At 46.2% G+C, this 12,127-nt stretch overlaps 1 protein-coding gene across 1 annotated transcript; it reads right to left on the bottom strand.

Moving 5' to 3' along the window:
• Nucleotides 1-1,173: 1,173 nt before the first annotated feature.
• LOC128070161 (protein FAM209-like) lies at nt 1,174-1,845 on the bottom strand. Its single transcript, XM_052663464.1, has one exon. It carries the CDS (start codon nt 1,843-1,845, stop codon nt 1,174-1,176), a length of 672 nt encoding a protein of 223 aa, XP_052519424.1.
• Between the last annotated feature and the right edge of the window lie 10,282 nt (nt 1,846-12,127).

The raw sequence follows: 12,127 nt of genomic DNA, 5'->3' as shown, positions 1-12,127 counted from the left end.
ATTGAGTCCATCTTCGCATGAAATGTTCCCTTGGTATCTCTAATTTTCTTGAAGAGATCTCTAGTCTTTCCCATTCTGTTGTTTTCCTCTATGTCTTTGCATTGATCTCTGTGGAAGGCTTTCTCATCTCTCCTTGATATTCTTTGGAACTCTGCATTCAGATGCTTATATCTTTCCTTTTCTCCTTTGCTGTTTGCTTCTCTTCTTTTCACAGCTGTCCTGGGAAGCAAAGGCCTCCCCAGACAGCCATTTTCCTTTTTTGCATTTCCTGTCCATGGGGATGGTCTGGATCCCTGTCTGCTGGACAACGTCACAAACCTCCATCCATAGTTCATCAGGCACTATCTCTATCAGATCTAGTCCCTTAGGACTGGCCAAATACAAAAATCTGACGAAACCAGTTACTAGCAAAGATGAGGAACAACAGGAACTCTCATTTGTTGTTAGTGGGAATGCAAAATGGTACAGTCACTTTGGAAGCAATGTCTTACATAGCTAAACCTTGTCATACGGTATGGTCTAGCAATTTTGCTCCTAGATAATGCACCAAGTGATTTGAAAGCTAATGCCCACACAGAAACATGCATCCGAATTGTATAAAGCTTAACTCATACTCTCTGTCTCTCTGTCTGTCTGTCTCTCTCTCTCTCTCTCTCTCTCTCTCTCTCTCTCTCTCACACACACGCACACACACACACAAATTGGAGGCAACCAAAATGTCCTTTACTACCTGAATGTTTAAACTAACTACAGAACATCAATATAACAGAATATTATTCAAGAATAAAAAGAAATGGGCTATCAAATCACAAAAAGAAATGGATGAAACTTAATGATGTTATTAAGTATAATAAGCTAGTCTGGGAAAGGTTATACACTGTGAAAGTTGCTCAGGCATGTCCGACTCTTTGTGACTCCGTGGACTGTGAGTCCATGGAATTCTCCAGGCCAGAATACTGGAGTGGGTAGCCTTTCCCTTCTCCAGGGGATCTTCCCAAGCCAGGGATCGAACGCAGGTCTCTCAGTCTGGAAAAGGTTATCCACTGCATGATACCAATTATACCACATTCTGGAAAAGGTAAAACGGTAGCGCGAATAAAAAATAGCAGAGGCTTTTTTTCCTTTTGCTTCAAAATACTTTTATTGGTTTGGATACCGTTTGTCAACACTCAACTACTCTTCTTCCTTGATGTGAAAATCCACTCCCTCGGGGTCTCCGGTGACCCGTAACTCATATTCCGTAATGTTATTCTGTGCATCACCAGGAGCCTCGATATTGGGACATTGGCGTCTATCGCCGGTTGCCGCGATGAGTTTCAGATTCCGCATCCTGGACACAAGGTTCACAAGTTTCGTCTTGACCTGGGTTAAGGCACCGCACATAGAGTCTTTGTAGGGGGAAGCCTTTATCTTCTTTCTTCCTGGAGGGCCAGATGAACAGCCCTGACGGCCAGGAGGAGTGCACACGTTACTTTCGTCATCGCCTCCGGGAAACTTCAGGATCACCAAAAACATGAGGAAGATTAACAGCCAGTGCGAATTGCTCCCAAACCAGCCTGGGGCATGCTCTGGTTGATTCTGCCGAATTCGGACGTGCCTTCCGCTGGGCACCATCCATGGGGGTTCTTCGGCTTCATCTCTCAGGACATAAAACATATAGGCAAAGACAAACGAGATAAACGTGGACCAAAAAAATACCCATATTACAGACCGCATCGTGAGCTGAGACGAAGTGGCTCCCGGTGCGCTGGTCTGCGCTGGCACCTGGAGACTGAGGACCAGGCAGGGCTGGGCCCTTGGTGACGTCACAGAGGGCCCCGCCCCCACCAGAACCCATGTGGCCATGGTATGACTTCAGAGCAGAGGGTAAGGAGGCCTGCAGGGGTCAACCGGGAGTGGGGCTTAAAGGGACGTGGGGACATTTCCAGTGGGCAGTTGAAAAAGAGGCGAGGAGTGACAGAGTGCCATCTCCATGCCAGTGTATTCTTTCTGAACCTGGTGTTCTCCTGGGAGGGTGGGTCCATCTTCTATTTTTATTTTTCCATTTGTTGAATGCAGACACTGTGGTGAGCAGAGCAGACCCAGGGGCATGTGCCCCTGTGGAGCAGAGAGCCAAGTGGGAAAGAGAGATATTAAGCCAGAGGCCACAAACTAGGAGCCACTGGTGTTCTGTGCGGCCTGCCACTGTTCCTAAAAATGACTGTGCCCAGGGCTAAGTCCTGTCTGACGCTTTGCCGCCCCATGGACTGTAGCCTGCCAGGTTCCTCTGGAGACGGAAAGTCAGGGGCATCACCAGTGATGCAGTAGGTGTGGGCAATGAGGTGGGTACTCTCTAAGGTCCCTCCCAGATCAGAGGTTCTATGATCCTGCATGGCAATTTCCCAGAGGGCAGGGATGCACCTCCCAGGCAACAAGCAGCAGAACCGGCACATCTCTGGGGAATTGCTGAGTTGGCAAAACTACACTAGCTCTGATGCCCCTGTGGATGCGCAAGTGCTGGCTGCACTCCTCCTCCCCGTCTGTGCATGTTTAACCGCTACATGTGTTTGAAGGTGACCTTGCTCTGCAGGTGTGGCTTGAGAGCTGTGTTCCTTTCTTCTCTAGGAAGACGACCCTTCTTTGTGCTGTGCGAGTTGATGATCTGAATGAACGTGTATGGCTGCAGCAATCGGCACTTTGCCTTTCTGTCTGGGCCGGTGGTCTTCACACTTGAGTGTGTATCAGGGTCACCTAGAGGGCTTGCAAAGTCCCATTTTGCTGGATCTCAGTCCTCAGTCAGTCCTGGGTGAGACTTGAAGACTGGCACTTCTGCACGTCTCTGGGCAACACTGAGAACCACTCTGCAGACAATGGCTTCACTCGCAAAGACGTGGCTTCCCTCTGACTGCTGTGCACTGAACCTGAGGGCCCAGTGCGAGTGGAGTGGCAGCAAGAGCACCGAACTGGAGCCTGAAGACCAAGGTTCTACACCGCACCTGCGCTCTAGCGAGCTGTGTGACCTTAGGCAAGCCTCAGCACCTCTCTGCGCCCGTAGCTGCCTCGCAGGCACAAGGGCGTGATGAAGTTGGTGACTGCTACTCTGGGTGTTTCTGAAATTCAGATTTGGTCTGTCACTCTTGTCCCCAGCCTAGTCTTCCCAATTGGGAAGCCAGATACCCCCACAGCATGGCACCCCCAAGCATCCACGTGCCCACTTCTGTCTATAATCACCCCCAGCTGGAGTGGTCCACTTGCTTGGGGGTCTCCTTCTACAGCCAGCCCTGGGTATGGAGCCCAAAGGGTGAAACTGGTGCCTCCCTCTTAGAGATCCACATCTACCACTTGGGGGTGTGTGTGTCTTGCTTGTGCTACTTGAAACGCCTTTTAGCACAGAGATAAGGATACAGAATCCTAGAGCTAGTCTCCTGATGGTAAAATTCTGATGCTAAAGACTTGCCGTGTTACCTTGGGTAAGTTAGTTACCATCTCTGAGCCTCATGTACCTGACTTTGAAATGGAGAAACAGTACCTACTTCATGGGATTGCTGTGAGGACTAAATGAGATCTTGTATGCAAGGCCTTTACCAGAGTGCCTGGCACATAGTAAGTACTGAACATGGTAGCTGTTGTTTCTCAAAAAGAGGATAATGGCCTCCTCTATAACATTAGAGATGCAGGAAAGCTGAAAACACTATGGTTGCAGGTGTTCTACTTTCTTAATACCTCCCATGGTACATAATAACAACAACAGTAATACATATATACTGACACTAGGGCTTCCCAGGCGGTGCTAGAGCTAACGACCCCGCCTGCCAATGCAGGACATGTAAGAGGCTGGAATTCGACCCCTCAGGGTTCAGTCCCTGGGTTGAGAAGATCCTCTGGAGAAGGGAATGGCAACCCACTCCAGTATTCTTGCCTGGAAAATCTCATGGACAGAGGAGCCTGGCGGGCTACCATCCATAGGGCTGCAAAGAGTCAAACACGACTGAAGTAACTTAGCATGCATGCATAGTCATACCTTATAGAAATGTATATTTCACATTTTTGAGAACACTATCCACACTAAATCCTCTCATTCCATCTTTATCACACTATAAGGACAAGGCCACCACATTTGTGTGGATCTCAGGGTGAGCTGCGATGTTCTGAAAACACTGCTGTCTACAAGCCTCCCATCAGTAGGCTGCTTTTCCCTATGTGGATTTCTGCTCCTGCATGGGTGAGAGAGCATCCTGGGCCATGGCTGCCAGCTGGGGAGGCTCCAGGGACCCCATCTGGTACTCAGCCCATTTCTCTCAGGTACACATCAGGCCTAGAGGCTGCTTCCCATGTGGCATTATTGCTTGCATTCTGTTTACTGCACGCATTGCTGCTGCTGCTGCTGCTGCTGCTGCATCGCTTCAGTCGTGTCCGAGTCTGTGTGACCCCAGAGACGGCAGCCCACCAGGCTCCCCTGTCCCTGGGATTCTCCAGGCAAGAACACCGGAGTGGGTTGCCATTTCCTTCTCCATTGTATGAAAGTGAAAAGTGAAAGGGAAGTCGCTCAGTCGTGTCCGACTCTTTGCGTCCCCATGCATCACAGCACGCCAGGCCTCCCTGTCCATCACCAACTCTCGGAGTTCACTCAAACTCATGTCCGTTAAGTCGGTGATGCCATCCAGCCATCTCATCCTCTGTCATCCCCTTCTCCTCCTGCCCCCAATCCCTCCCAGCATCAGAGTCTTTTCCAATGAGTCAACTCTTCGCATGAGGTGGCCAAAGTACTGGAGTCTCGGCTTTAGCATCAGTCCTTCCAGAGAACACCCAGGACTGATCTCCTTTAGAATAGACTGGTTGGATCGCCTTCCAGTCCAAGGGACTCTCAAGAGTCTTCTCCAACACCACAGTTCAAAAGCATCAATTCTTCGGCACTCAGCTTTTTTTATAGTCCAACTCTCACATCCATACATGACCACTGGAAAAACCATATCCTTGATTCGATGGACCTTTGTTGGCAAAGTCATGTCTCTGCTTTTGAATATGCTATCTATGAAAGTGAAAAGTGAAAGCAAGTCACTCAGTCATGCTCGACTCTTTGTGACCCCATGAACTGCAGCTTACCAGGCCCCTCCATCTGTGGTATTTTCCAGGCAAGAATACTGGAGTGGGTTGCCATCACCTTCTCCATACTGCATGCATTATTAGGCCCCAAATATCCAAATGATGCTAATTGGATGATTCGGGGACTTCTGATACTACACATAAATGAAACCACAAAAATGCTCTGTAGTTTTTCAGTTGCACTTATCAGGCCTTGAAAAATCAGACCACCTTTCTATGCTGCCAGTGACACTTATTAAGGTGAAATCATGAAGATGGCTCTGGCTGTGGTGTTACCGCCACGCTCGGCATTCATTAAGAGTTCACTGATCGCCAAAATTTTGTGACCCTATGGACCGTAGCCCTCCAGGGTCCTCTGTCCATGGGGGTTCTCCAGGCAAGAACACTGGAGTGGATTGCCATGCCCTCCTCCAGGGCATCTTCCCAACACAGCGATCGAACCTGCATATCTTACACCCCCTGCACTAGAAGGTGGATTCTTTACCACAGAGTCACCTGGGAAGCCCTGACTGATGTTATTTCATGGTTAAATTAAGGTTGGGTATTTGAAGCAAGAATACCACTGAAGTGAAGTTGTGCAGGGTGGGGTTTTTTGATTGTTCCCTGTGGTAGCCCCAGTTGACTAGGTCAGGCCCTGACATATGGGAGGTGCTCAGTACTCGTGAAGCCACAAAGGAATCAGACCCCCAGGCACTCACACTCCTTTGTGACCATGGGACGATTATGTTCTTGGAACATCACATTCATTGGGAACCTCTTATACCTTTGAGGAAGAAGAAAGTAAGCAAACTGGGTAGGGAGAAGGTTCCCTACCACAAAGTTAAACAATAACAGGTGAAGGAACCCAAGTAGCATGTGGCCCAGTGAGAGGAGAAATGGTATAACACTTAGAGAAAATGATAGAAAAAGTGTTGTTACTTTAAAAAAATAATAACCTCCCACCTACTATTGACTGAATCCCCTCAAAATTGATGTTGAAATTTAATCCCCAATGTGGTAGTATTTGAATGTGGGTCTTTGGGAGGTGATCAGGTAATGAGGATGGAAACCTGATAAATGGGATAGTGCCCTTATACGAAAAGGCCCACAGAGCTCCTTTGTCTCCCTCTGCCATGTGAGATTATAGCGAGAAGATGGTCATCCACAACCAAGGATTGGCTTACTAAATTTGCTGGTACCTTGATCTTTGTACTGCAAAAAAGTAAATTTCTGTTGTTTATAAGCCACTCGCTCTACAGTATTCTGTTAGAGCCACCAGAACAGATAAAACATTCACCCAAACAAAACACATTACCTTACATGTGAAAGTAAGTGGCTCAGTCCACAGGTTCTGAAGTCAGATTGGTGGATTCACAACTTGGCTCTGACACTTACTAGCTAGGTAATGATGAACAAACCTCTTAACCTCTCTGTGCCTCATTTTCCTCATCTGCAAAGTGGAGCTGCTATTAATAGTAACATAGTAGTGTTTTTCTGGGGAATGCTGGAGGTAATACAGGTGAGCAGCTTAATATGTTCAGCTGCTTCAGTCATGTCCGATGTTTTGTGACCCCATGAACTGTAGCCCTCCAGGCTCTGGTCTAGGGTGTTTTTCAGGCAAGAATACTGGAGTGGGTGGCCTTTTCCTACTCCAGGGGATCTTCCCAACCGAGGGATCAAACCCATGTCTCTTGCGTCTCTTGCCTTGACAGGCAGGTTGTTTACCACTAGCACCACCTGACCCACTCCAGTATTCTTGCCTGGAAAATCCCTGTGGACAGTGGAGCCTGGCGGGCTACAGTCCATGGGGTCGCAAAGAGTCGGATACGGCTGAGCGACTAAGCACAACACGGTACAACACAGCACAGCGCCACCTGCGAAGCCCTGTCCGATGTTATCTCGTGGTTAAATTAAGGTTGGATACTTGGAGCAAGAAGCTTAGAGCCGTCTCTGAAACAGTAAGCACTTAACTTTCCAGAACACTATCCAATAAGTCGTCTTATTAGATATTCAAAGCAATCCCTCAAGAGCAGATATTATGACTTTCATTGACCAATAAAGAAAGTGAGCGTTAGGGAGTTCCCTGGGGTCCAGTGGTTAGAATTCAGTGCTTTCACTGCTGTGACCCAGGGTTCAATCCCTGGTCAGGGAACTACAATCCCACGAGCTGCATGGCATGGCCAAAAAAACAAAAAACAACAGAGAAAAAAGAAGAAAGAAATTGAGGCTTAGAAAACTGAAAAGAGTCACCTCAGGCTTCCTAAGCTACTGAGCGAGAAAGCTGGAGTAAGATATAAGTCATACCTTTCCTAGTCCAGTGCTGTTTAGATTTATCTCTTAGCATCACACTCTTCTTGGTACTGGAGAGGATCTGGGATACTCTCAACCTTCTAGGATCTTCCAGCACAAGTGAGAAAGAGAGAGCAAGCATTCTAAGATAGCCCAGCAACTCCCCACGGAACAGTGGTCATACTGACAACCACAGGCAGCTTCCACCTTATACCGACAGGGCTTCTGAGATGGTTGTTTGAACCACGGGAGGTATTTTCCAAGGGAGGTAACACTGTGATCAAGAATAGGCACCCAAGCCAGCCTACCAAACATACTCATAGCAGATCACGGCTACTGACACAGAGCCCAGCTACTGATGCAGTTCCTGGGGCACAGTTTCTTACAGGGGTGGGGAAAGGAGGCAGAGGCTGGGGAGGAAGGTACAGCCTGGGTTCTGCCAGGCCTTGATGGCCCAGGAAGAAAGTTGGCTTTGGTTCTACATGTGCGGGGAAACCACTGGAGGCTGTCAAGCCAAGGAATTATTTTATCTGATTTACTTTTGAAAGAGCACTTTGATGCTATAGTAGAGAACCATGCAGAGCTGATTCTGTCGTGAGACAGACCTGGACTTGAATTTCAACTCTTTCCCTTCATAGATTGAACGTTTTCTGTGTAACAGAGATAATAATAGTATTAGGAGGATGGGATTGACATGTACACACTGTTGTATATAAATTCAATAACCAATAAGGACCTCCTGTATAGCACAGGGAACTATACCCAATAATCTGTAATAACCTATATGAGAAAACAATCTAGAAAAGAGTGACTATATTTTATATATCTCTATAACTGATTAACTTTACTGTACACTTGAAACAAATACAACGTTGTAAATCAATTTACAGTTCAATTTTTAAAAATAGCCTTCACCTCATGGGTGTGCAGTAAGGAGTACAACAGATAATGTATAAAGTGCTTAGTCCAGTGGCTGGTCCATAGTAGGTGTTCAGTGTGTGTCAGCTGCAATTATTATTATTATTAGTTGTTGTTGTTTTATTATTATAGTAACAACTTTGAGAGAATACACAGGATGGGATTCAGATTAAGCGTTAGGTCAATGCGGGTTGAAATAAACTTTTTGGACTCCTGAGACCTGACACAATGGTGGACTCTTCAGGTGCCAGGTGAGGAGATGGAAAAGGTCTGTCTGGGGGTACTGCCAACTAACTACATCCTTTCTTCCCAGCCCAGGACATGCTCTTGCCTGTGGCTGTATCCCTGCACAGGACTATGTCTGGGCACTGAGTGAGATGACAGAGAAGGCATGGATAAAGAAGCATTCTTTCCTCACCATTCGTATGAGTTCCCAGAGTCCCAAAGGGTCCATTCATTCAAAAGTGCCCCCTGTGTGCTAGTCCGATGCTGGGCCATGCCATCTTTCCAGCAATGGCTGAGTCACAAGAACCCTGGGGGAAGCCCCAGTGGGCTGACCATCACCTTACACTGTGAGGATTATGCAATGTGGCAACTGGGAGGAGCCAGGTCCAAGGCTTCTGGTGGCTGCTTGGCCATCGGCTTCTCCTCCTTGGACTCTGGTTTAGCTATTCCTTGGCCTGAGCAACAGGAGGTTATGAATCACCCTCCAGCCAGGAGGGGCAGACTGGGATAGCACTGCGGCCCATGTCTCAAATGTGCCCTGTGCCACAGATAGACCACGCCCAGAGAATGGTGATGAAGCACAGGGGTTTCTCTTCTGGCACGCTCCTGAGCTTTGCTGTCTCATCTGGCTGCACCCAGTTCTTACAGTCCCAAAGCCTGTCTGCTTCATGGAATGGAGGATTGCAGAGATACAGCATGCCCTCTTGGCAAAGGGAGTTGTGCCATGCCAACCCATGCCTAGGCTGTCTGGCTCTTAGGTAAGCTTGGTGTGCCAGGAGTGTGGCAGGAATGACTGGGACTCAAGCCAAAGTTCCATGCAATTCACCTGCCACTTTATCCTGCTATTACTTCTTCTTCAATGCTTTAACATTTACTTCCATTGATTCTTTTTTTTTTTTTTTTTTTTACTATTTGTTTGGCTGCATTGGGTCTTATTTGCATCATGTGGGATCTTAGCTGAGGCATGCAGGATCTATTTCCCTGACCAGGGATCGAACCTAGATCCCTGCATTTGGGAGCAAAGAGTCTTAGTCACTGGATCACCAGGGAAGTCCCTAGTTCCATTACTTCTTTCAAACATTTGATCACTTAATCAACAAGATTTAAAAATTTTATTGTCATTGAAGTATGTAGTTGATTTACAATACTGTGTTAGTATCTGGTGTACAGCAAAGTGATTCAGTTATATATAGATATATATGTTCTTTTTCATCTTCCTTTCCATTATGATTTATTACAGGATATTGGATATAGTTCCCTGTGCTATACAGTAGGACCTTGTTGTTGACCCATCCTATATATAAGAGCTTATATCTGCTAATTCCAAACTCCTAATGTGTCTCTCCCTCACTCCCTCCCCTTCAGCAACTACAAGCCTGTCTCTATGTTTCAACAACATTTATGGAATGCCAACTCTGTGCTAGGCACTGTGGGAGGTGGCGCAGACACATGAGACAAAATCCCTGCCCTCAAGGAACTTACATTCTGAAGAGACTAGATCATTCATATTATTTATTTCTCCCATCCAAAAAGTTAATAAAATACTCTTTCAACTCTAACCCCACCTCCAGATACTACTACTGCCCCACTGCTGCCCTCCTCCTTATAGTAAAACCTTGAAGCAACTGCTTATACTCATTGTCTCCAAGTCCTCTCCTTCCCCTCCTTCTTGTTGTTCAGTTGCTCAGTCATGTCCAACTCTTTCCAGCATGATAGACTGCAGCATGCCAGGCTTCCCTGTCCTTCATTATCTCCCGGAGTTTGCTCAAACTCATGTCTATTAAGTTGATGATGCCATTCAATCATCTCATCCTGTGTCGCCCCCTGCTCCTCCTGCCCTGAATCTTTCCCAGCATCAGGCTCTTTTCCCTCTTCCATGAAGCCTTCCTCCCTGTACACATGTACCTCCCAGACTAAGTTAGAAGCCACCTGCTCTGAACTTCCAGAACATGTTAAGAGTGTGGGCTTGAGAGTCAGACCTGTGTTGGAATATCACAGCTGTACCTTCCCAGTTCTGTGATCTTATATAAGTCACCTATCCTTTCAGGGCCTGATTATCCTTATCTGTAGAATGGAAATAAAACTATATAAGATATTTGAAAACACCTTACTGAAAGGGAGTGAGTTCTTTACATCAGGTGGCCAAAGTATTGGAGCTTCAGTGTCAGCTTCAGTCTATCCAATGAATATGCAGGGTTGATTTCCTTTAGGATTGAATGGTTTGATCTCCTGGCTATCCAATGGACTCTCAAAAGTATCCTCCAGCACCACAGTTTGAAAGCATCAGTTCTTCGGTGCTCAATCTTCTTTATTTTTTTTTTTAATTTTTATTTTTACTTTATTTTACTTTACAATACTGTATTGGTTTTGCCATACATTGACATGAATCCACCACGGGTGTACATGCATTCCCAAACATGAACCCCCCTCCCACCTCCCTCCCCATAACATCTCTCTGGGTCATCCCCGTGCACCAGCCCCAAGCATGCTGTATCCTGCATCAGACATAGACTGGCGATTTGATTCTTACATGATAGTATACATGTTTCAATGTCATTCTCCCAAATCATCCCACCCTCTCCCTCTGAGTCCAAAAGTCCGCTATACACATCTGAAAGCATCAGTTCTTCGGTGCTCAATCTTCTTTATGGTCCAGCTGTCACATCCATACATGACTACTGGAAAAACCATAGCTTTGCCTATATGGACCTTTGTTGGCAAAGTGATGTCCCTGCTTTTGAATACGCTGTCTAGGTTCATCATAGCTTTTCTTCCAAGGTGATCTGAGTTACTATTGCCTAATATAGCTCTTGCTGCTGTGTGGAGGGCATGAGTGAAAGTAGAGAAGCAACTTCAGGGCGACCTAAACTAAGCTGGTGCCTGATGTCCCTTTCCATTTAGACAGAAGCCTGAGAGCAACATACAAATACATTCTGCTCAGATAAACACAGACTCAAGGCCATTGTTTTCTGGAAATCTTCCCAAAGCTATGATTCTATAGATTGCTAATTCTGTGACCAGTGGCTCAGTGGTTGGAATATGTATGCCATGTCCTGCCCTATGGACAAGGCCCCCTTGATCAGTAAGGCTCCCTTGACCAGTTAATGGGAAAGATGCTTTCTAACAAGAACACAATACAGTGATAAAGAGATTTTAAGATGTGATAGCAGCATTCATTCATCGAAATTTTAAAGAGCCCCACTAATCCCCAGCACTGAGTCTTTTATGCTTTCTAGTTGGTAGAGATGGTAGGGAGGAGAAGAAAGAGAGAATGGGAGAGAGAGAACTCAGCTCACAGGGGAGCTTATACATTAGAGGAGGAGATCAAGACATGAACACAAACAGAAATCACACGAAATATATTGAGGTTAAGTTTCCAAAGGGAGATGGAAATACAATAAATAATTGTCATTTATTTAACACTTGATTTATGTGAAGCACTGTGTTAAGTTTTACATACATTCTCCTTTAATATTCATAAGTCTATGGACTAGGTAATATGATCATCCATGATGCTATAATAGCAGCTATCATTTATTAAGTGCTTAATATCAGCCAGGCATTGGGTTAGGTGTTTTGAAATATCTTATGTAGTTTTATTTCCATTCTACAGATGAGGATAGTCAGGCCCTGA

Source organism: Budorcas taxicolor, chromosome X (assembly GCF_023091745.1).
Source record: "Budorcas taxicolor isolate Tak-1 chromosome X, Takin1.1, whole genome shotgun sequence".
Taxonomy (NCBI): Eukaryota; Metazoa; Chordata; class Mammalia; order Artiodactyla; family Bovidae; genus Budorcas; species Budorcas taxicolor.
The sequence above is the reverse complement of the archived record's forward strand: the minus strand, read 5'-3'. Positions and strand labels throughout refer to the sequence as shown.